Below are 26,611 nucleotides of genomic sequence, written 5' to 3' on the forward strand. Positions count from 1 at the left end.
GTGGAAAAGGTTTTTACTGGCAGATTTGGTCAAAATGTGACAGTATCCCAAAGTGCTGACCTGCCTATAAAATCCCAATTCCCTTTCTAAAGGAACTAGATGAGTATCACGTGCAGTTACTTTCCTTTATTGACTCATAAGGGCATTAAAAAAAAAAAAAAAAGACCTGGAATGCAGACACTTTCCTATAGTAAGTTCAGTGGAAGTATGTAAGAAGTGTACAATTCTAAACTCTTATTTAGAATTCAGTATAAGATGCATCTATAAATTTCTCCCTGTTTCCCCAGGGAGCTGCAATCCATCAAAATTTCTAAAGCAGTCATTCATAAAAAGTTATTCATGGTGGCTCTGCACTGGGAAAAACATGCAGGGAATATGATTTCACTAGGGAGCAGGCAAGTTCGAAGTGATGACATAGGTTAAGCTTTTAAATGCTAATCTTATCTTTTCCCAAAGCACTGGTTGACTCTGTCATCCCTACTGAAGCAGGCAAAAAGAAAAAAAAAAAAAAAGCTCACAGAACTAAATGACTTTTTTTTATGTCATCAGACCCATTCCTAAGTTTGACTCAAGAATAAAAACAACTACCTTTTCTTCAGAGCAACACAGGCATAATATCACCATTTCCCTCTTGCAAGACTTGTTTGCAAGAAGCAGAAAGTTGCATGCCAGACTACACAGGAGTGGACTCAGATGACACTGCCCTCACCACCTCCCCTCCAAAATAGATAGTTTCATGCTAATAAGCATGACTACACGGCAAGCTCTTTTATTGCAATTTTTCACCAAGATATCCATAGAGGTGTGCTTAGCATTCTCCATAATATGACTGTGTAGGAAGAGACTTCAAACTCACTAGAGAAAGGAAGATGTCGGACAGAAATAAAAAAGGAAAAGACTTTTCAAACAATGTACTGGGATGTGAGGAGTGGCATCACACACTTTTATTATTACTAGCTTTTAAAAGGTTCTCAGTTAACAATCTTCAAAGCAAATATCAACTATTTTGTGTTCTGAAATTTTTTCTCAGAGATGACCTGGGAGATGATCAATTAAGTTTCCTTGTATAAATAGGACAAAAGAAGAATACAAAAAATGTACTTTAAACCCATAAGCCTTAACTGTAAAAATAAACCCTTGAGGGAAAAAAAGAAAGAAAGGGATTTCTCCTTGGGTCAGGAAAGATGAGTGAGTATCCATTGCAAGATTGTTCTTTGGACTTTTTTCAAAGCAGCTGTTTTGCTGAGGAATGAAAAGTGGATGGAGGGACACATATAAACATGGAGCGCGCTTGGAGAGCAAAGAGATTCTCTCACTATACAGGGAAGAATGGGAATCCAATTCCTCAGAAAATGAAGATAGGGCCGTGTATCCAACTAAATGAAATTTCAAAGATATGCGTCAGCTGCCATATGATTCGAGTGCCAAATCTGCACAAGCTATTTTGCATGTCAACTTTGTCGTTAAATTTTTGTGTATCATCTCTCCTTCTCATGATGGTACTTTTTGGAACTTTTGCTTGTAAATGGAGACAGGAGGTAGATGTTGCTCCTTATAATGTAGCATTATCCAAAACTTAAAAAGTTTTTACAGGTTTCAGAAATGCTAATCTTTCAGTTCTACACCTGAAATCAAGCAGCTTACCTGATTAGACAAAAAAATAAATAAAATAAAACTAGGGCATGCTATAAAGTTGCATAACTTTAACAACTTCAGAACTTTTGAAAAGTTGGCATCAAAATACTTTTGTTTCTAAGAACTCCATGTTATAAGTGGTATCATTGCCTTGGGTCACTAAGATGGTAGCTTCTAATCACAGATAAAATTTGAAAATGTCACTTCATGGTAAATCCTTCTCCAACTTTCTTCCTGCACACTTAAATACATCTTTGATCCTTTGTACTGAAACATCATTTTTGCTAAATTCCTTAACCACAGCAATCTTAAGTCCACAAATATCACTTAGGTTTGACCATCTGAAGTTCTCATATTGTCTATTGTCTCATATTTCTTTCATCACTTTCTTGATAGAGATTATGCACACCAGTATGTAAAGCTGCACAACATCCTTGTCTATTGCACTGGCTAACCGTTAACCAACACAAACTGTGGAAAGAAAATATGAAAGGAAGCTTCTTGAATGTGGCTAAGCTGGAAAGAATTTCATTTATTCTATTTATGACAGTCTTATTCATTATCATGTATCAAGAAAAACATCTCACCTAAGCAAAAAGAGAAAATTCCAGCAATATTAATGCCAAGCAAACAGACTGGGTTTAAGACTAACTAGTTGCAAGATGCTGAGCAACTTGCACAACCTACCTATCCCTGTTCTGTAAATGGAAGGGATCACATCACCAGACTCTTAAGTGGAGAGATTAGTGCAGATCAAAGTATGTGACACGCTTAGGTCTGGACCTGGCACACCAAATGAGAATCAGAATCAGCATTTTCTTCATCATTATCAGTGGCAGTATCATCTTCTAGAATCCCTTCTGGCTCTTAGACCCTGTATAATCTTGAATTAGCCAGCACCATCTCAACCTGCTATTCAGCCTGTTGTGTTATTTCCTTAATGATGGCCAGCAACTTGACCCACCCAACTCTTTTTTTAATCCAGAGTTTCTACCTTCTTCTACAGCCCCAAGTGGCCCACTTCTCTCTCCAAACAGAAGTATGTTTGAACAACGTATGTCTGTGCCAAGTGGTACTGCATGCACGGTTATATGCATTTCTATACCTATATATATGCATGGTCATATATAGGTATGACATCAATGCATGACCGATGTTCCTCCTAACTTCCAAATCGCCCTCCATGGTTCCACCCCATGTGTCAACTGAGGTCAGCAGGCATTAAACTGATAAGAAGTCTGACCCATGCCTAGAATGCTATAGTCAAAGATTCAGTAAAAGATACAACTGGTGTGATTCATTCACTCATAATTTGGTTCCAAAAACCTTAAGATTTTGGTGTTGTACCACTAGCTGGCGATATCAACATGAACCAATTTAGCCAAGTAGACAGGTAAATAAGAAAACCTTGTTATATTGTTTTATATATATATATTTAATGCTATAGAAGCATGGGGTAAGATCACTAAATACAGGGGGAGTGGAGGCAGGGAAGAAGGGCAACAGACTTCAGGGAGGGCTTCTGAGAAGAGGAACCATTTCAGGTAGATGAACTGGAGGATGAAGAGCGGCTACCCGGGGTTTCAAGACCAAGTGCAGCATGGAGTATATCACTGTTTCACTACACGTTGGTTAGGTGACACTGGCATGAAATTTACCACTGAGGGAGCAGTGGAAATAAGCAACAGCCAAATCACAGAGAATCCTGTACAGTGTGTTGAGGGTTTGAACTTTATTCTGCAGGTAATATCAAGTCAGTGGAGGATTTTAACCAGGGCAGCCACATGATCAGACTTCTTTAATAATCTAGACTGTGTGCATTACAGAGAATCTTTAACATTACAGAATTCACTCATCATTTCGTTGAGTTACGAAATGGATGCCGTCAGAGGGACCAACTCTATATCAACACCATAGAGCTGAATTTAGGATGTGGGTTCTTGTGCAGTCAGTAAAGTGCTTGTAGCAGGGCATATATTTTCAAGGAAAGATGCGAAAAGCCCCTTTATAATCTAACTCTCCTCTTAAACAACTTATAAAAATAACACACATATCAATGATTCAGTCCCATTCTCCTTTGGGCCTTAAAAGAATGGACATACTTTTTTTTTCCCCCCCAACATTTAAAAGAGATCTTTTTGCTTTTAAGTTTCACTAGAGTCTTGACTCAAGTTGTTATGTTAAAGCCTACTCTGAATTGAGCTCAAAGTTATTTCACGCTTCTCTGGATTGATAACTTAATTGTTGAAGTCGTGAGAGTCAAAGATTCAATTAAGAACCCTCTAGAAACAGTCTTCAGATTATGCAATGTTGGAAAATAGGAGCTGTTTTCTGTCTTCCACAAGTCAGTACTCCATCAAAAGGAACATAACAGTTTAATGTTCTTTCCAAGAAGGGAATGCTTGTTTACCTGAAATAATGGACTGATAAAAGTAACTTGCGCCTGGTCTTGATTGATACACTTACTTGAAGATTAACCTCGACAATCAAGCCCTTAAACTCTAAAACACCATCACCCACAAGAAAATAAAACCTGAGTTTATAATGCAAATATCCCCAAACTGTTGATCCTACACCCATGCAAAGTCAATATATGCAGACAAAACCAAAAAAACGCAACCAACTGAATACAAAAATGAATTTTGCTCGAAAGCAGCTAGCATTTACCTAGGTTTCCTGGGTATCTGGCATGAACAGCCCTTCTCATGCTCCTTTAATCCTCAAAACCACCTGATGAGTTAAACATTGTTATAAATGTCATCTTACAAATGAGAAAGTCAGAATGTTAGAAGAATTAAGCGATTCAAAGACATTCCAATTTGAAGAGGTGACTCCATATCTATGCATCTCCAAAGCTATTAATACATATTATATGAAGCAGTGTGAGGCTCATTTTGGAAGATATTAATAAACTCAAAACTTTCATTATTTAGAAAGTTGGACTTACTCATTACTCAGGGCTTAGAATAATAGCATGACTGTAGGCCTCTGAATGGATCAACACAGTGTAAGGAGCACTGCTCTATTAATTATCTCTGTCTCACACAACAACTGGTGATGTAGTCAAGACGTGTGTCAGCATCCTTGGTTTCAAAGCAGGAGGCTGACCCACATCCAGACCCTTACTAGTCTCGGTTCACGGTTACACAAGCCCATTTCCCATAATCTCTCTTTGCTTTTCTGCTTTTCAGTGACAACAGGTTTAAATAATTATAGCTGTCACACAAGTGGAGCAAGAGGCAGAGCAGACTGATCCATATGGATCTGTCTGCTGGCATAGTCCAGTCGCTAAAGATTAGCGATACCACTCATTGAACATCAGTTCTGGGTCAGTCAATTTCCATACATTATCTCATGTAATCTTTGTATTCTTCCAACTATATATTATTACCCTTACCATTCCATTACACAGATAGGAACACTGAGGCTCAGAGAAAGAAAGTGGGTCTTGGTGAATAACAAGACTAAGGACTTAAGCCTCATTCTAACTCCAAAGTCCATGCTCCTTTCAGTGTCTGATGAGGCCAATGAATCAATCACTTCCACAATCACAATATAGTGCTTAATACTATAGTGGGAAAACATGTGTTCAGCCTGAAAAGCACTTTTTTATTACAGTACAATTCTGTGAGTGACAATCAGAAAGCAGATATACGACACTATTTTTAGGTTAAAAAGCTGCAAAGTATTATTCCACTTTACAAGAGAGGAAATTCAGTTTAAGAGAAGGCTAAGCCAAATTAAATAATTTGCCTAAGATCCCTTTGAAAGCTAGAATCAAGAGCTAGAGGTAAAACTTAGGTGCTTTTGACACAAAAGCCACGCTCTTTCCTTTCTCCCTCAACAAGTGGCTATATTTCTGTTGATGCAGAAAACGACTGCTCCTCCCAGAGAGGGAGAGGAGATCACTCACCAATTCAGGTGAAGGACTCATGGTCTGTACCCCCAATTCCAGGTACAGCATAGGGCTTAGGAATGCAGGCTCTGGTTCCAGACCTGGTTCCTAGGCCAGCTCCACCACGTGCTAGCACTGTGACCTTGGACACACGACAGAAAAAAGTAACTTTGCTCTAGGTAAACTATCTTGCGACTATAATTATACACATTTAGCTCTTTTTCAGTTTTTTGGTTAGAGTAGGGAATGAAAACAATTATTTAGGACTAAAGTGAATTCCAGGCCTGAGGTATTTGGATAAATTGCTTCAACTTTCTGTTTCATTCTGACAATGGAGATTTTGCAGTGAAAGTCACTTTAAAACATAAGGCTTCATTGCTATTAATAAGCTTGGTTGTGGTGGTGGTTTAGTCACTAAGTCATGTCCGACTCTTTGCGACCCCATGGATTGTAGCCTGCCTGGCTCCTCTGTCCATGGGATTTCCCAGGCAAGAATACTGGAGCGGGTTGCCATTCCCTTCTCCAGGGGATCTTCCTGACCCAGGGATTGAACATACATCTCCTGCATTGGCAGGCAGATTCTTTACCACTGAGCCACCAGGGAAGCCATCTGTTTAATATAAATATAAGCTTACCATTTGTTTAATGCTAATGATTACTGTGAATATTTACTTAGGATTCCCTAGGTGCCTGACACTGGACTAAGGACTTTTTGTGGATTATTTCACGTAATTTTCACAACCACCTTTGAGAAATGTACTGCTGTCCCTTTTGGCAGATGGGGAAACTGAGGTTCAGGGGCTAAGTCAACCAAAGCAGGCCATCTTAACTGTTGTCTGTTTAGTTCTGTTTAGCTCATCACATATCTGTTCTGCTGTTTCTTTCACCTGTGTTCAAACGATCCCAGGACCTTTTATCACTAAACTGATAAGTTATAAAGAGATGTTGCCCCCAAGGATGCTCCAACAGTCATTTGTTGCAAAAAATCATAACATCAATGCAGAAAATGAATTTTTACCATTCATGCAGTTGGACTGATAGGGAATTACAAAGCAAAGGTCACAACTTTAACAGCTGGTACCTTTACCAACTAGACATAAGCATAAAGACATTATTCAGTAGTTTTCCAAAAATGACCACAGTCACTGAAAATCGTCTTCATAAACAACATGAAAAGAGAGTCAGAGCAAATTGATTAAAGTAATCCTTGAAACAGTTTTCTTCTCCCAAGAAGTGATTTTGCAACAATTTTCAAATATTTAACAACCTTCCCCTCTGCCAACAAAAGTACCATTTTATTTGACAGACACCAAGAATTTGGCAGTGATTCTTAATTCCATAAAATAAAATGGCATTTTTCCAGTTAACAAGTGGCCTCCCTCACAATGGGTCAGCAGAGGCAAGCATCTGATGGCTAAGGAGACTGAGGACCAAGCCTGGGCTCCCAGACTGTGGGAGTGTTACTGAGCTTCACAGCCATTTACACTCCTGGGTGGTCCTGGGAGCTGAGTCAGAAGCAACCCTTCACTCATCCCAGGAGCTCTGCTTTGCCTGCTCAGCCTTCCCCTTATAAGATTAAAAAACCATCATCTTCACACACACATTTTTTCCTTTTTAAAGTCTCAAGTCTTACAGATTATATGTATATTTAAACATAGGTGCATTCCATTGACGTGGTTCAGTGGAATCTAGTTTTTAGAATTAAACAGGCTTGGCTTCAAATCCAAACTCTTCCACTTACGTGCATTTCCCCCCACTTAAAATCTTGGGCAAGTCCTCTTACTCTCTCTGAACTTTAGTTTCCTTATTTGTTGAAAAAATGTTATCAATAATGATATCTGCGTCATAAGATTTTGTGTGTGTGTGGCTAGAATAAAATGAGAAATTCCTCTGCAGTTTGTGGCCTGGTGCCTCAGCTATGGTGAGTAATCAATGGATATTAACTTATTAACTAGTTTTTTTTATTTCCTCATTCTTCCTTTTGTTAAGCAGCTTGTCTTTTGGCCCATTTTGTATACCTGTTACCATTGTAGTAAGCGTAGAAATGAGGTAGAGGATGTAAAATTGGAGGAAAATTCTGTTTAATCTTCTAGGAGTGCTAAAGAAGGTAGGCTGTGTATAAAGAAGGCAGTTAAAATAGAGCTTTATACCTTAACTTTTATATTGGAGTAATAGTTGATTAACAATGTTGTATTAGTTTTAGGTGTACAGAGTGATTCAGTCATACATACACATGCATCTAATCTTTTTCACTTCTTTTTCCATTTAGGTTGTTACATAACATTAAGTAAGTAAAGTTCCCTGTGCTATACAGTAGGTCCTTGTTGGTTATCCATTTTAAAAATAGCAGTGTGTACGTATCAATCCCAAATTCCCCAGCTATCCCAAGCTCTATTATTTTAATTCACTTACTCATGCAAGTCCTATACCCAAAGTCAGGAATTGCGAATAATGCATTTATGTCTTTCAGTATGTGGATTTGCTGAAAGGTTCTGTGACTGATTCACTCTTCTTGCTGAGAAGGAACTGGCTATTTACTAGGAGCAAGCCCCTGTGCCGTCACACAGTCTATCTCACTTAATCACGACGTCAATACTACCCATGGGTAGTTACTTCTGCACCCATTTTAGAGGCTGGGAAAGTAAAGCTCAGAGAGAAATCCTTACTGAAGAGCGTACTGCTAGTGAGTGGCAGAACCAGTCTCATGCTTGCTTCAGTCCAGTGTTTTTTGTATTCTCACATACCCACCAGTTTTGCTTAGTAAGTAGTGCATATTCACTGAAAATTAATGCTGTAAATGGGGACCGAAGTAGCCTTTCCAATCATTAATCAGATATTTCTGTGTACAACAGAGCCAGGACAGTAGTTAAAATTTGCCGTCTGTTAAAAAAGAAAGAAAGAAAGAAAAAGGCTTCTAAAACAGGTTATTGGCACTTAACAACCTGATATCAGGCATGTATTCATTCCACAACATTTCATTTATTATCATTGAGCTTCTAGTATGAACCACCCTGCTAGATCCACTGGAATCACAAAAGTTTTGTTGCCAAATTCTATTACAGGCAGCTGTTTTTAATATCTGATTGTATTTGTTTTTAACTCAGTGTTCTTATGAGCAGAACATATATCTTTGAGGTTCTGAATAAGCTGCACTAATGGACTGAGGAAGTGCCAGCTGAATCTCTGGGTGTAATCATGACCAGAAAACCCTTCGAGTTAACTAGGAAAAGACTATCTTGGTTTCCTCATCTGTGAAACGGGACTGAAGAAGACAAGGTCTTTGAATTCATCCATCTTGGAACTGTTTTCTACTAAGTGCTATTTTGGCATAATCTTATTATCGGGGTGATCTGATTTTACAAAATAACCATGAAAGCTATTTAAAATGGCTACACATTTAAATGTCAAATGCTTGACACAAGCTGTAGTAAATATCATTCCTTCAAGCCAAATCATTTATGTGTGACATTTATACAGAAATGCAAACAATAAACGGTCAAATCAACTTGGGGGTTAGAAGTCTATGGAATTGTTTAATGTGAAAGATCCGAGTTTCAAATGGGGGACTATTTTTTAGAGTTCACTATTTCCTAGTACTGTTCAGACATAGAGCACCATTATGGCTACAGTACATTATAAATAAATGTGTCCTAAAGTTTTAAAATACTTTCCTGGGCAGGGGTTAAGAATTAGAAAAAGCAAAAACAATAGTGTTACAATTTGTTGCATAACAATGGAAGGATTATATAAACCCTACTTTGTAGTTCTATGCTTTTCTACATAGAATTAATTTCATCCAGTATTAAAAACATTATGCTAATAACTCCTTTTGGATTCTTCATGAATGTTTTCTGACTTCTTTACTATCCCAGCATTTTAGCGGCCACTTTGGACCATCTGGAGGCAGAAAGCACAGAGCCAGTTCCTGTAGCGTGATAATATATCTAACAAGCAGTGGAGTGACCTGAGTTCATTCTCTGCCTAACAGAACACATCAGAGATCTCTGGGTAGGGCTGGCTGAAGGTAGCAGCTTTCTAAAATTGCCAGAGATCCAAGCAAAAGCAATCACAGAGGTTTTAGTCGGTCATCAAAAATGGAAATCCCTAATGCAGTGACTATCTCAGAAGTGTTAAACTGTAGGTTTACACAGAACCATAAATAATGATGTGCGACTGCCAGGGTTTGTTTTGCAATCCATCTCTACCCTTCCTCCCTCCCCCCATCTAAAGTTCTGCATTGAATGTCAATTTTAACAGCCATCTATAAGTCCCCCCATTCCAATATTCTTGCCTGGAGAATCCCATGGACAGAGGAGCCTGGCAAGCTACAGTTCATGGGACTGCAAGAGTCGGACACGACTTCGCGCTATCTTTCTTCTTCTCTTTCTTATAAGGACAACACATTCCAGGAGAGGGGCAAGGCCTTAATAACACAACCTACTTTCTCTGCAACACTCTTCTTGGAAATCAACAGATGCACGTTTTCATAAGGCATCTAGGAAGGCTTCAGAAAGGGACCCCAAGTAAACAGTCAAAAACGCAGCACAACAGAGTCTGTGACAATAGATTACCACTATTAAGCTGTAATGTTTACAGGCAACTTGGTTTACCACCACTGAAATACTGGCATTTAGAAGAAACAGGCCAATTACCAGATGTGATTCAGTCCTGGACTTTTGGTAAAGACACTTGAAAGGAAAGGTCCTTGGCTTCAGAGATTTCATGTCAAGGCGACAAAGAGGCAAAAGTGCTAAGCACTCACAGGGCTTTTACACAAAAGATGAACTTCTGCTCCTGAAAGGGCAACAGAGCACGTGTATATAAGACAAACAAGGCCCCCTCCAGGTCACGCTCTTTCTTCCCCGGTCTCCAGCGGTGACACGGTGTACAGTCAGGGTACGTTAGACAGGGGGGGACACCCTTTCTGCAAAGGTGAAGGAGGCTGGGGCTTGCTTTTGCAAGTGACCAGTGATGGAGCTTTGCACTTGCTCTCGTCTTGCACGCTCTTTTGCATGGTCACCCTGGAGAGCAAAGGCATTATTTGCAAGGCAACTGTCAGATTTCTGAGCTGCTGTCTGTGTGCCAGGAACACAGAAAAGGCACCCTAACTGCCCCCCTTAGAGACTACATTCTAATCAGCTGCACTCCAAGCCCCAAGGCAACAGCTTACACCTGCAAAGTCAAGCGCTGAATTCTTGCATCCAGATTACCGAAAGAGTACCGCTGCTTTGTCAAGCATCTGGATCACTGCCTCCATTCTGGACATGGTTTTAGTAGGAAGCTCGCTAGATTTTGAGTGCTAGATGCTGAGTGCAAATGGTACACTGTTGTCACTCTCACAGCTCTATTTTCTGCAGAATTTGTAGTCTTTTGCCTGGAAGTGGAGGGGGGAGGGGTCCGGTTGATCTTTGAATATTTTCATGTCAATCATGAGCCAAGTGGCTTCTGGCTGCCAAGGAAAACCAGCTGCTGGCTACCGGGCTAGTCCCAGGTTCCAACTCTGTCAGTCAGCAGGAGAAGCGAAGGAAAAGTGGTGAGGAAAAGGTGTTCCAGAGACCTGCAAAAGCCAGGGCACGGACAGGCTCAGATGCCAAAGAGCTGTCCTCAGGAACGGCCTCTCCTGGAGGCAGAAGAGCTGCTCCCTCCTTTCTCAGCCTCTGCGTCTCCAGCTGCAGACCCCCCTCCCCTTCACTCTCTTCTCAGGATTAACACCAGGGCACGGATACAGCTAAGACTCAGCAACTTGCCCAAGACTTGTTTGAGACTCGCCAAGAATAGAGACCAAGTGACTGGCCCTGGAACCGGAGTCTAGTGCAGGACCCACACCTCTGATACCCTCCACGCAAGCTCTTTCTATACAGGATCAGCTTCTCTCCATTTCTCCTCCAGGCACACAGATTATTAGAGACCGCAGGGGCAGAAATGACAAGCTAAAATGGGGAGGCAGGCACACATTAGTTACGTAAGAGGACCTCTCTGGCTGTCTGACTTTGCTTTAAGATTCTTCTTCACTTAAGAGAATTTAAAGACTGGAAGAGAGAAAGAAAAGATCCCCTTTAACGAGGGATACTGCCAAAATAGGAAGGGTAAACACCATTCTTTATAGAAAAATATCAAGTAGTAGGTGAAAAGGCTAAAAGTAGAGCAGTCCAAAATGAAATCTCCTTCATTTTGCCCCACTGGATTTATTTTCCACACATATATATATATGTATGTATGTGTGTGTGTGTGTGTTATATGGTTATATTCCATAACCATATATAAGACAACGGTTATGATTTCTATTCACACCAAAGCAATGACTACATGAGCCTCAGAACCAATGGAAGCTTAAACACTAACTGGTTCAAATTATCTATTTTACTAGAACCTTAAAAATAGGAATTTTAGAAGTGTGAGACACTGAGAAATCACCTAGTCCTACTTTTTCATTTTACAGTAGAAGAAACTGAGGTCCAGAGAGATTCAAATGCCTTCCCAAAGTCATACAGTATCTGTGCTAAAAAAGAACTCCAGCCCCTAATAACCAAGTCAATGCAGCAACCTAGAAAAATAGGAAAATATAGTCAAAAGACAAAGAGAGTTATATAAAGGACAGTCTTCCTGTCCTTCCTGACACACATCGTGATTTTAGAAAAAGATCCCTGGAGCCTAATTATAAGAAAATCACATTCCCCCCATCACCCCCATTTTTCTGGACAGCAGAAAATAGGTAGAGATAGATAATGACAATTCTCTCCCACTCCTAGTAAACAATTTTAGCATGCCCATAATTAAGTGAAAAGGCAAAAGCATCTCACTGCATCTATAAATCAGTAAGGCTACAGTCAATGGTTTCTATGAGACAAAGTCCAAACAAAATAATCCTGAAAGCAGCATATATTAGAAAAGCATCCTGGTGTTCCTTCAATTTGTTTTCTAAATTGTTCTGACTACACAGGTGACTGACACCGAAAAGACAGTCTCCGGCAGCTGCTCATGATTCATGTACTAGAAAACAAAGATAAAAGATCAATTCTGACAGATTTATATCGAAATGCCTTACCCTAATTTACGAAAGGGAATGTTAAGGTAATCAAGGGGGAGAAAAAATCTCCCAAAATTGCATAATTGGAAAAAAAAAAAATGTCACTGCATGTTGCCTGGTAAAGACAATAAAGAACCCTGCAGACATGAATGCTTGTCCTCACTCAGAAGAGCAAGTTCAAGAACATCAAGGACAAGAAGCTGACCCAGTCCCTTTAGTCTAAAACGAAATAACATAAATCCTCAGATTTCATACTAGGGGGACTCAGAAAGCGAGAGTGCAGAAATATGAAAGTGAATCAGAGATAGTGATGATATTCCCTTTTTCCATTTTCACTGTCTCATTTTCACTTTTAAAGAAAATATTTTTAAGAATTTAGCATCTCCCATGCCATGGATAGACTTTCTTTTCACACGTTCTTGATTTGATGAGTACAGACACATAGCAGCCTATAAAGTTGAATCCACAGATCCAGATTATGAAAATTTGATCTCTATGCTTTGATGGTTAAGCATCATTTACCTGCAAAAGCTAGTTTTATCTCTGGCTTTTAAGAGAGCCGGGAGGCAACTTTCCTCTAGGGATAATAAATTTAGACTGTAACCACAGCAAGCCACTGTGCTGGGATACATAAAATCTCATTTAATCCTTACAAATCTTTATAACTATTTGATAATCATTGTACAGATTACAAAATGGAAATCCCAAGATGTTAAACCACGTGCCTAGTCATTTTTTCTCACTAGTGGTAAAAGAGGAATTAAAATCAGTCTTGAAAAGCTAAAGTTTAAGATCTCTTCACTATTTTTAGGTGTTCCCTGGACATGGATGAGGAAGGGCACAGGGAATGGGGCTTGCCAGACCATGCAAGAACCTCCCATATTCAGACTACCTACTTGGGGAAGAATTTATTCTTTTTAACATTACTGATGGTGATGAAAAGATTTCAATCACCTATCATTATAGAAAAAATGTGGCTCACAACTTGCTATCTCCAAATCAGCAGTTAGATATAAATAAAATTTGGCAATTTTAATTGGTTTGGCTCAGGCCTTCAGATTTACATATGGTTATTTTCCTTGTTTTATGTTAAACGTAATCAATTTAGCACTTGAGTTTCAAAGTTTTGGCAGAATGTATCAATTAAAAGCTACATAAATTAGGATTGTTCAAAGCACAGATTCCAAATGGAGTGATTTCTAAGGACAAGATTTTAAAAATGCTCTTTTCATAAATGTTAAATTTTTCTATAACCTTGTATCATCACCCAGATGACAAACTTCACACAGACAAAAAAAAGGGGGGGGGGGCATCTTTGGAAAAACAAAAGCTAATAATCATTCTATTTGCTTCTTCTGAGAACTAATATGTGCCTAATGTGGTCTTTTCTACACCATTTGCCAGATGAAATTTTCCTATCTTCATATTTCTAAACCCGACAGCAGTTGTGAAAACTCTCACAAACCATCTGAAAACTAAAATATAAGTACATCAACAAACATGGCATCAGCCCTGTTAAACTGATAGCACGTTTCTAATTGGTCTTGCAAATTAAGATGTCCAATTGTTATTATACGCTGAATATAGATGTTCTAAGCCAGAGACACAATTCCCTTCAGAAACCGTAAAACCACACAATAAGGATAAAATACATCCAGAGATCTGAAAAATGCAAAACACGTTCATTTCTGTAGACTTGTGATTAAAACTTAACCGTTCAAATTGCTCCTCACGACTCCTGCCGTGTAATTATTGCCCATCTGCTGGTCCATCGCATGTGCTAAATAAATGAAAGAATCGTTTTTTCACACCCCAAGTGGTTGTTGGTGGAATTTCCACATTTATTTAGCTTGACTATAAGGCAAGAATGCCTGGAGTCCCTGTGATTCTTGGAGAGCTGCATAATTCAAGTGTATTATTATTAATTTCTCATTTTATATCTTGGGTAATGGAAGGGTACACAACTATTTGCTTTATAACAGAACTTGGAATTGATTCCATCTTTATAAATGACTATTTCAACTACTGAATATTAATAGCTATTCCACCCTTTCGAGTATAACATTAGATTGACTGGAACAATTGATCTCATCTCTTAATGCCAGCTTACCTTATGCTACTTTCCCTCCATACAGAGTTGCACTAGGAAATTTCTTTGTAACTTTTATATTAGAAAATCTAACAATATGAATGAGGACCTTCGCACCCTCCCCCATTTCCACTGCTTACTTCATTGATTTCATGTTATTTCCAGGGTCTCCTTCTTCAGTGGCAAGAATGTGGAATTGCTAGAAGTATCCTTAAAGGAAACCTTGAAGGTCATTAAATCCCAGGCAATGAATGCCTTCATTCACCAAGGGTACTGCCCTCCTTTGCCTCCAGCCCTTCAGCATCAGCAAGTTCCCCCAAAGGGCTTGCACTTTTACTCAGCCTGAGCAGGTCACATTTCTAAAATACTTCCCTGTCTCCAACGTCCCTGGTCAGCAGTACTGATTCACCACCACCAAGGAGTTTCAGGCTAGTTCGACCTCTTTCTAGCTTTCAATGGAATTATTCCATGTAATCCGATTTACACAGCTATTTAATCAAAGTGAGAAAAGAGATTACAGAGCTCACCGTTTGTTTTGCAAAGCAAGCAAGGGTGCAAGGATCATCAATCCTACAGAGTCTAAGTTGACTTGATAGTACGGTCCCATACTCCCCCTCCACCCCCACCTCTGGATTGTTGGTCATTAACCTGATCTGTCTCCAGAGATCGTGTTTAAATAGGAAGGTTTAGGCTCTTTTCCTGAACTGGAAGGTAGCAGGGTTCTCCACCCTGATCTCACTACTGCCATTCATGTTAGCAGATGCTACTGTAACAAAGAATTGGTTCCCCGCCCATGCTTATTAATTTCACACAGCAGAAAGCATGTATATGTCAAGCAATTACTTTAAAACTTCTGTTGCCAGTCTTCCACATTTGCATTTCAACAGCCCGCTGCGGTGATCCCAGGTGCTCTGCCTATAAACTAACCTGCTTGCAAGAGAGAAACCTGCGCTGCGCTCCCCTCCTCCGCCTCGGGCAGCTGCCCTAGAGACTACACAACCCTTTCTGCCAGGCCAAGTCCCAAACCGCTGCCCTCTGCCACACAGTGTAATGGGTTCGGGTCTTTCTACTCCCTTCTGAATGCGTTGGTACCCTTTCCAGATCTAGACGTCTATTGAAAATGTGACACTGAGTGTGTCGTTAAATAAAGCATTTTCAACACATTCTGAACTGAAGACGTGTACAATCTTTTCACCCGCCACTTCCACCCCTTCGACACGTTTCAAGAATTGCAATCTCCGACAGAACCTCTGGGGGGTGAGAGGGCAGCCTTAGCCAACCCGCAGCAGATAACAGAAAAATTCCTAAGGGGAGAAGTAAGAAGAGGTGAGACCCGGCGAAAAGAACTGTGGATGGGAGTGCCGCGCCGGCCCTTTATCAAGGACAAGCCAGAGATATCTGCTACAAGGAAAGAAAGGAAAAAAAAAAAAAAAAAAACCACACCAACTAATTGTATCCCTGGACGGTGCTCTATCAATACCCTCTGTGCTTCTTGTGCATAATGCAAAATTTGCAGCACTGGGAATTACCTCCGTAACTACCACCAGAGGTGCCCATTAAAACACGCACGCGCGCACACATACACAACTTTTTCTCTTCTGTAATGGAAGAAAGTGGGTGCAACGTGGAGGTATTACCCTATCTAGAGCTCGCCTGGAGCCGCAAAACTGGCAGACGCCGCGGGAGCCAAGTTTTTCCCTGGCTGCTGGGGCGGGTTCTCCGCCCAGCTGAGCGCGGCGAGTAAGGACCTCGGGGTTGGCTCGGTTCCCGCGGCTGCACCGGAGTCCGCACGAGGCCGGCACCCACCCCGGAGCCACACAAAAATCTGAGTACGCGAGTGATCGAGCGTGGCGCGTGGGGGAACTGTTGTGTAATCTTCCCGAAATCCACGGGAATATGTCTCCCGTGCAAGGACATGCCTTTCCGGAATAACTTCAACTCTCCGGCCAAAGAACAGATCCTTCTGTCTTACAGGAATTGCCGGCTCCCGACTGACAGCTCCCAACTTACGGGCTATGGCTCCAAACTTGATGCCCGCTCTCCCTCATCCCTTCCACTCCTCCTCTCCAGGCTCACCCGGGCCGGGCGGCTGGGGCTCGCGCGCCGCGCCCGCCTCCCCCGCAGCCTCCAGGCTAGTCCGGCAGGCACAGCCCCGCACGCCGGGGCAGCTGCGGCCGGGACGCGCCGGCCTCCGGGCACGGTTTTTCTTGGAGAGCTGGCGAGCTCCCGGGCGCGCCCTACTTACTTGTGTCTTCTTCATAAGGAAAGGCAGCGCTGTGATCCAGCCCAAGCAGCGGTGTGGCAACTCCGTTTAGCTGTTCTGGAGCTCCGGCATACTGCATGGGCAGCGGCTGCAGATAGTCCACGCATTGAGCCCGAGCGCAACGCCCTCTCCACTGCCCGTGTTGGCGCGGCGATCCCCGTCCCGGCGCGAGGCGGTGAGCGAAGCCCTGGCCGGCGCGCCGCCAGCACTTTTATACGGCTCCCGCCCGCCTACTCCGGACACGCCTCCTTCCCTTCCGGAGCCCCGGGGAAGCAAGCCCGGGCTGGGGCAGGGGAGCGGGAGGGCAGACCCTGGAGGGCGGCTGGAACACCAGAAGTTGGACAGATCAAGCCAAGCGCGTTCCGGCGCTGGGGGGCCGGTGCGCGCAAGGCTGCGAGAGCACAGGGGCGCGGGGGCGCCTAGGACGAAGGTGAACACGCTGCAGCCGCCACTTGCGCGGCGCGCTGGGCGCGGGGAGTCTCTGATCTGCTTCTTAGCCTGGCACTGCCGGGGGACTCAAGAGAAACCTGGAGCTTGGGCGAGGGCTGGCCGTTCCTTCTGTACTGCAGAGGCGGGGCGGGAGGGGTCACTGGGGGCCTAGCGAAGAATTCACCTCGTCCTGCTTTAGGGGAAAAAATGTTTAAAGCTTAATTAGGATCTATATAGTTAGGTCATTGTCCCACTCCAATTTTTTTTTAATAATTAGTGAATGGATATTTAATCATCGAAATGATTGTTGATGCAGAGTTGAATGTTGCTAAGGGAGATGCTGTTTCCCGAGTGATTTATGGCTGCTGCTTTAGAAATTTAGATGGAAAGAGAAGCGGTAGGTAACAGGCAGGCCATAGAATCAGGCAGTTTTGAAACCTGTACTTTCTGTTGTTGGAGAAGGTTTTGGAGTCAGATAGTGCAACAACAATAATAGCTAAAACCACTGTGTGATGCACTTAATTACATGCCAGGCGCTGTGCCTGTAAAGTGTTAGTACTTTATAGCGATTATCTCACTTAGGTCCTCTCCACAAATCTATTATACAGGTCTTGTCATTTTTATTTCCATTTTATAGTTGGTGAAACAGTCTTAGGTCAACTTTCCCAAATCACAGCTAGTAAATGGCAGAACTTAAGTTGAATCCAGAGTCCTGGCTATACAGCTTTTATTTAAAACAATTATTGACTCTCTAAAGCCCCATTATATTTGTTCTTATAATTTCAGACCACTAAAAAGCATTTTATTAATAATTTGAAGAAAATATGTACTAGAGATTAATGTCAATAATCTATAAGAAAGAATATTATGTAAATTTAGAAATTAGGTATTTTAATGAGTAGGATTCCAAATTAATTCAGTGAGCCTTTTTAAATAAATGAATATGCCAAACCTATAATCATGAAAAACAAGAAACTAGGTAAAATTTGAAGTATTAGTTTTCCATCACTGCTGTAACAAATAACTAAAACTTATTCATGTTAAACAGCACATATTTATTATATTACAGTTTGGAGGTCAGAAGTCCAAAATGAATCTCTCGGGGCTCTAGGGAGAATTCCTTTTCTTGCTTGTTCAGGGTTGTAGAAATTATCCAGAATTTTTGACTCACAGACATCTTCCTCTTCAAAATCAGTTATGGTGAGTTGAGTCTTCATATCACCCACTCTGACCTTCCCTTCTGCCTCCTTCTTCTGCTTTGAAGGACCTTGTAATTACATTCGGCTCACCTGAATAATCCAGGGTATGCTCCCTAAATCATCTGATTAGCATCATTAATTCCATCTGCAATCTTAATTCCCCTTTGCCATTTAGGATAGCATATTCACAGGTTCCAGAGCTTAGAACATTGATATCTTCGTAGAGGTTTGGGAGCAACAGGTGCAGGCATTATTCTATCTGCCACACTCAATGTGAGCTTCCCTGGTGGCGCATCAGTAAAAAAAAAAAAAATCTGCCCACAGTGCAGGAGACTCAGGAGACACGAGCTCCATCCCTGGTTTGGGAAGTTCCCATAGAGGAGAAAATGGCAACCCACTCTTGCTGGGAAAATCTCGTTGACATAGAAGTCTGGTGGGCTACGGTCCATGGGGGTCACAAAGAGTCAGATGTAACTCAACACACACCACACTTAATAGCAAACAAGCTCCGGGAGAACATGGAGTGGAAATGTGGATTTATTTCACTATGCATCCTTCATCAAGTGCTTTACTCCAAGCAGCCACAGATCTCTGGCTAGGAGACTATCTCCTCCATAGTTATGAAAATAAGTGTTTGAAAAAAGACCACAACCAAAGTTCAGAGTGTTAAATAATTACTTACTTTCAGTCAAAACAGTGCTATAAAACCATTTTAAACAGAGTGGTAAGTGTGAAAACAGAAACAAATAGGACAGTAGAGGAAAATCATTTAACTAATGACTCCTCCCTGGCAATCCAATCTTAATATAACCAGCCTTTAGGAGTAATTTTGGTCTGCCAGAATCTTCCAAAGAGTTGCATATGTATTACGCACTAAGGAGTCACACTCCTGAAATGTATCATTATGGACCAATGGAAAGGGAAATGAGTTTGAGGAAGGTTGATTCTATTTCAGACTCTATGCGGGTTCTATGATCTTGTGTCCAATGAGGGATTTAACAGTGTGGCATGCCTAACTGTAAAGGTTCCTCAAGTGACTATATGTGATACTACACTTTTGTTTATCAAATGAGGATAAGTTGAAATGTGAATTTTTAAAATGCTTACTATATATTTACATGTATAACATATATAGGGTTTCCCTGGTGGCTCAGATGGTAAAGAATCTGCCTGCAATGCAGGAGACCTGGGTTTGACCCCTGGGTCAGGAAGATCCCTTTGAGAAAAGAATGGCAACCCACTCCAGTATTCTTGCCTGGAGAATTCCATGGACAGAGGAGTCTAGCGGGCTACTGTCCATGGGGTCAGCAAGAGTCAGATACCTCTGAGCAACTAACACACACACACACACACACACACACACAACATATATATCATATTAAACAGATGAGTCCAAGTTGATTGCTTTTTAGAAAAAAAATTAAGGGTCAATTTAAAAGAAGTTTAATTTATAACATTAAATAAAACTGGTAGTAAAGGAAGATAGATATTGACAAAAATCAACATGGTAGAATTACTGAAGCTTGGCCAACATCTATCTAACCATACTAATTTTATGAAACCAATAAGAGGAAATGGCCTATAGGTTAGAACAGGTTTAAAGAAACCAGAGAATTTAGACCTAGCAGAAATTCAGTCCAGTTTCTTTTCAATCAACTGGATAATTCATCTCGGTACTCAATATGCTCATCTCCTAGAATGACTCACTCTCTTCTCCCTCTTCCTCCCTTCTTCCTTTCTTCTCCCTCTCAGTTCTGTTTTCTTCTTCCACCTCCATAGTCAATGGCTTTTTAGCTCCATTAATAGCATGATTGACTTTCTCATTGATAACTCTGTATCTGCTGTTTCCTTCATACGATGCTACAATTCTGATGGTGACTGCAGCCATGAAATTAGAAGATGATTGCTTCTTGGAAGAAAAGCTATGACATACCTAGACAGTGGTTACATATAGTTTTGATAGCTGGACCATAAAGAAGGCAGAGTGTTGGAGAATTGGAAGCACTGATGCTGAAGCTCCAGTATTTCAGTCACCTGATGCGAACAGCTGACTCATTGGAAAAGACCCTGAAGGCTGGGAAAGATGTAGGGCAGAAGGAGAAGAGGGCATCAGAGGATAAGATGGTCAGATGGCCTTACCAATGCAGTGGACGTGAACTTGGGCAAACTCCAGAAGACAGTGAAAGACAGGCAGGCCTGGAGTGCTGCAGTCCATGGGGTCCTGAAGAGTCGGACATGACTGAGAGACTGAGCAACATAAAAGAAGATATCCAAGCAATTAGAAGAGCTAGCATACCAATCGAAGACTGTGGGCAAGCTCATCAGGAGGTCAGAAGTGGGTCAGAAAGACTCAGATCTTTCTTCAGGGTAGGCTTTTGAGAGAAAACAAGAGCCAGCCTCCAGCCCCTTAGCAGAAGGAAACCAAGAGCTACTTAAAAGTGAACAAGAGGTAAGACTATGCCCTAAATGGATAGGAAGCATCAGGAATTTTTTCTTGCAGAATAGTAGTCTCCTGTTACAGGGTTCAGGGAGTTCAACCGTTGATATATTGGGAAGAAAGTCTGCCCATGATTATCCAGTCTTTACTTGCATACATTCAGTGCTAGTTGGTCCATCATGCTGTTTTTGATTAATTGTTGGAAAGCTTTTTTTTTTTTTTCTTTTGAGCTTTAACATTTGTTGTTGTTGATGTTGTTTAGAGATAGATTTAATTTAGTATGTAAGTCTGGTAAGTCTTGCCTGCATACGAAACATCTCTTATTCATTCACCCCTTCTGGTTGCCCCTTACATGTAACACTTTGATCACATAACCTCCTCTGCTGAGAACTCTGGTGGCTTGCCATTGCTCTTGGAATAAAAAAAAAAAAGCAAAGGCTTTAAACCTTCTGAGGTCTGGCTCCTCACTGCCTCTCCAAAGTCAATTCGTGCAGTGCTCCTGCTCCAGAGGCAAGAGACGTTTGATATTCCTCAGAATCTCTCCTATCTCAGAGCCTGTACTCATTCAGTACTCTTCCTTCTGCCTCTGCCTACACCACTTTGCTCAACTCGCTCCTTGTCACCTAGTAAATATCTTCTTATTCTTTAGATCTCAACTCAGTATTTCCTAAATTCCCTTCTTCAAGTAGGTTTTCACCAACCTCTGATTTGATCATCTCCCTCTTCTTAGAGGGGCTTCTCAGGTGGCTCAGTGGGCAAAGAATCTGCCTGTGATGCAGGAGACCCAGGAGCCACGGTTGAATTCCTGCATCAGTAAGGTCTCCTGGAAAAGGGCATGGCAACCTACTCCAGTATTCTTGCCTGGAGAATCCCATGGACAGAGGAGTCTGGTGGGCTACAGTCCACAGGACTGCAAAGATCATGCATGACTGAGCGACTGAGCATGCATGTCTCTTATTAGAAGGGCTTCCCAGGTGGCGCCAGTGGTAAAGAACTCTCCTGCCAGGAGACATAAGAGATGCAGGTTCAGTCCCTGGGTTGGGAAAATACCCTGGAGGAGGGCATGGCAACCCGCTCCAGTATTCTTGCCTGGAGAATCCCATGGACAGAGGAGCCTGGTGGGCAGTAGTTCTTGGGGTTGCAAAGAGTTGAACATGACTGAAGTGACTTAGCACGCATGCACGTTCTTACTAGAAACTCAAGTATGAATCCCCTCTTTTATAGTATTTATAAAACAGAGGCTGTTTCACATTTGTTTGTGTGATTATTAAAGTCATACTGACTATCCTCACTCATTATTTTACCTTCAGTGTTTAGTGCAGTGAGCAGAACACAGTGAATCTCTTAAATATTATTCTGATTAGTTTGCTGATGCCAGAGAGGAGGCAGTAATTGGACAAGGCCCATAGTTTATATGATATCACCAATTTCTCACAACAATCAGGTAAGGGAGATAATTTTTCTGTTTGATCAATAAGGAAACTGAGGACGAAGAAGATTAAGTAATTTATTCAGGATCCTCAATTGGTAAGTGAAAAAGGCATGATCTAATTCAGGCTGTGGACTATGGTTAGGATTTTTTACCTACTCAGCACCTCTCCTGTTCTTCTTCCTCTGCTACCAGCATCCCACTTCTTTTGTAGAAATCACACAAGATAATTCCAAGTCTTTGAGGAGGGATTGTCATTCACAAGCCTTTTTTCCCCAACTTCCCCCTTCACTAGAGGCCTGGGTTTAGAATCCTGGCCAATCCCCTGATTGGTGAGGTATGGCTACATCACTTGAGATGGACCAATCAGAATCCTCTGAAATATTTTCCTGCTAAAGTTACTTGGAAATGTTACCTTCTTCCTATGGATTTGCCACAAGCTACAAAAATGTGAAGCTTCCTTTATCCTATTGATGTCTGGTTTGACCAGCCTTAAAAATGCTAAAAGATAACAGTTCAGAGTATTCTTTGAAAACCCAACAGTTCTTATATTTAGGGAATACTGTCAAACTCATTAGTTTATTTTTTCTTGATTATAGAATACAGATTAGAAAATATTGCCAAGGATAGGAAATACTTTTAATAATTGGTAATCAGCATTCTTTCCCTTTACAGGTACCTGAAAATTAATCACAAGTCCAGTTTAAAAACAACAGTAAATAATTACATTCCTGAAAAAAAAAAAATTGTAGAATTAACTCATTTATTCATTAATGAATTCATTTGACAAATAATTTTAATGCTTTCGGTAATTATAACATAATTTTTAATTACCCCCAATAATCTCCTCTCACATGTATCATTCATTTCAATCCTCACTACCCCACTTCAGAGCTCATGAATTTCATTTAAAACTATTTGAACAGATTCACCTAATGTCATCCCGTCTCTTGGCTTTTCTTCTTCCCATCCACTTCATCATCACTGTCAACATTACAGTAGCATCTATAAAAATCTAGGCACAGTACCTCACAGTCTATAAATGTAGTCTGATTCTCCATAACTAGAGAATAAAATCTGAAGTTCCCCGCAATTTGGCCACAATACGTGTTTGTAGCTCCCTAGACTCATCAATCGTACTAGCTACTTTCTTCCAACTAGCCATATTGGACTTCTCAACATTTTCTCTTTGACACCTTTGTTCCTGTGTTCACATTGTTCCTTTTGCATGGAGTAGCTTTTTCTCTATTTTATGCCTGAAATATCCTTTTCGTCATTCAAATCCTGGTTCAAATAACACTTCCTCTTAGAAGCAGAATGGTTGCTCACTCCTTATAACATTCATTAGGCTTACAATTAATGAGAAAGTTATTTGGTAATCCATGAGCCCTCATTCAGAGAAAGAGAGAAGGATACTCTCAGTATGAGCTGAGCGAAAGAATAAAATGAGCTGTGGGAATTTGATGGGAACACTCAAGCAAGAGAATGGGGGCTTGATAATAGTTTCATGTGATTTCTTTTTTTTTTTTTTTTTTAATAAAAGGTTAGCAAATATGTTTTGACTCAAAGTTTTATTTTTAATAGGTATAATTATTCCCTTCAACTTATATAAATGTTTTTGTGTCTTTCAAATCCTTAAAAATTTCAGAAATAGTTATTTCACTATTTCTAGGTTTTAAAACTAGAAAAGAATTTTGATAAAATGTGGTTTACACCGTTCATCTACAGATGAAGAATGGAGGCCACAGAAAGTCTTATTTGAATGAGGAAGAGAACATTTGTCTCCATAATTGACTTATGAAACACTTTCTGACTAGTCCGGAAGTACTACTTCCAAGAAATCCAGATCAAAGAGTAAATATTCTACCTTGTTTACAGTAAAGAGTGATTTATTAATAAGATAATGATTTTAAGATTATTTAGAGAAGAATTTCTAGAGAAGAGAAAAAAGTAGAATTGATTTTCTAATTTATATGTATTTCTGGGAATATGCATTTCTATATACATATATGTGTATATATGTATCCATACATATATATGATGATCAAATACCATGAGCTGTTAGAACTTTTAATATTTTACTACAAGTCCCTCTTCTCCATGACATTTAAAAAACATATAATTCCACATTTTTACAGAATTTCCCTTGATATTATGACATCCATATATGTCCCATAACTTTTATGTGTATTAGATAAATTAATTTAGGGTGATGTTTTTGTCAGTGATGTTATTCTCTTCACTTATCTGATTTAAAAGAGATGTGTGACTTGAACTGTAGCAGTGTTCTTTTTTTCATTGTAGTTTTGAAATGCGTTCTCTAATGAATCATTTAAATGAGAAGTTGCTAGCTAATGGCTTATTTCCTAATTGACAAGTTTGTTATATTCAGCTCTTGAATGGCATAGTCAGTGAACAGTATAGAGACATCGACAAATGTACTAGAACTTGGTAAAGCTCTATCATGAAATGTAATGTGACTCCCCTGGTTATCTCCCTTTAAAAATTATAAACAGGGAATGGCAGAGAAGTTGTCATGTATTTGGAACTTTCCTCTTCTTCTGGAGCATGGTGAGTGAAAAGAATTTGACTTTAAGGCAGCTAGAGAACAAATAAACTTTACTCTTTATTGTGGGTTCCAAAGTCTGAAACAAGCATTGTAGATACTTTTTTTTTTAAAGTGGATGTGCAACTTGCTTAGACAAGTAGCAGATTTTTTATGTCTCCCTCCAGCGTCATCAGACCACTTATCAAGTTTGGATAAAAGACTTTTGTTAACAATGTACCTTATTGTCTGTGTTTTCCCTCAGCTAGAAACTATTTGCAATGACCCCATCTTTAGAGGTTATGCAGATCTTGACCACTTTTCAACCTAGTCTGCAAAGGCCATGAGGGAAGAGATGGCTTTCATAATTGAGAGATCCAAGCTTAGAATGGCTGGTAAGCCCTAGCATTGTCATCTTAGCCATATACACCAGCCACTCTCACCCACTTTCCTTAAAAAAAATTTTTTTTTTCCCATTCAGATCTGTTATTCCATACTGTGGAGGCTCCCATGGCAAATCCTCGTAACCAGCTTTCTTTTTCTGAGGCCTGCACCTAACATGAGACAGTAGATAAAAATAAGGTAATCATTGTCATAATCACTGATTTTTAAATATATGTTTTCTTTTTCATTTATAAAAAATTCATGCTTAAATTGGATTGACTTTTGCTATGATATCTTTCATTTACCTTAAAAATATGCAGCTTAGTACTGTGTGTATGTTATTTGATGGAGAGTACATTCCACGTACTAAAAACATCATATTCAAGAATTTTAGTCCAGGGCTAGCCAGCTAGCTTTCAAGCTAAAAGTTCCACGCACTATGAGATACTAATGTATGTGCGTCTATCATCCATATCTATGCTATCTAAATCTAGCTTATTTCATAGATGGCAAATAGGTTAGAAATAGGAATATTTGATATTATTCATAAACAGCATAAAATATGGCAAATAATTTTTCAGAGGTGAAAATGCTGGCTTATTGATCAACATCATTAATGTAAGAAGGCAGTCTCACTGGTAAAATTAAAGCTCTTCAGGATATGTGCACTGACTAAAATTGTTCTGGAAGCATAGTCATGAACAGGGTATAATGATGCAAGGAGGCCTGAAAGCTTTAGCACTAAAAATGATGCCTAAGACTTGAGTCCTAAACAGATTGGTTCCAGCTATGGGGTAAGAGAATTTCTAATGATGTGTTTGTTTTGAGTAAATAATTCATGTGAGGTGTTAGTGGAACACTTAACTGTACTAAGAGCTGGAACTTTATAAAGCTATAAAGAATACTTGGTGTGACCTGGTTTATGTCTATCATTTTATTGGGGCTTCCCTGGTAGCTCAGAATCTTCCTGCAATCTGGGAGACCCAGGTTCAATCGCTGGGTCAGGAAGATCCCCTGGAGAAGGTCTATATGTGTTGCACAATTTGGTCTGTGATTTGCTTTCAACAAGATCTTGTAGCCACATAGCATAATCTACCATAAAGAATCTAAGAGTTGTGCATATTGAATTGGCTTGAGTCAGTTCATAATGGTTTATGGAGCACTTACCATGTACTTTGCATATATTATTTAACCTCTGTAGTAATCTATACAATAATTCTCACTTTACTCCTTGCACAACAGTTATTGTTTGGTTTTGACAAACCATTTATGTACAGGA

The 26,611-nt window shown here is 40.3% G+C and overlaps 1 protein-coding gene across 2 annotated transcripts in view; it reads right to left on the reverse strand.

The window, feature by feature from the left end:
- KITLG (KIT ligand) overlaps window positions 1-17,091 on the reverse strand; it is a 96,756-nt gene extending 79,665 nt beyond the window's left edge. For both annotated transcript variants that reach the window (XM_065934180.1, XM_065934179.1), the window contains exon 1: window positions 16,892-17,091. In XM_065934180.1, the coding sequence (XP_065790252.1) occupies window positions 16,892-16,906 (15 nt within the window). In that variant the 5' untranslated portion in view covers window positions 16,907-17,091. The remainder of the gene's footprint in view (window positions 1-16,891) is intronic.
- Between the last annotated feature and the right edge of the window lie 9,520 nt (window positions 17,092-26,611).

The sequence above is a fragment of the Muntiacus reevesi genome, chromosome 4 (assembly GCF_963930625.1).
Source record: "Muntiacus reevesi chromosome 4, mMunRee1.1, whole genome shotgun sequence".
NCBI lineage: Eukaryota > Metazoa > Chordata > Mammalia > Artiodactyla > Cervidae > Muntiacus > Muntiacus reevesi.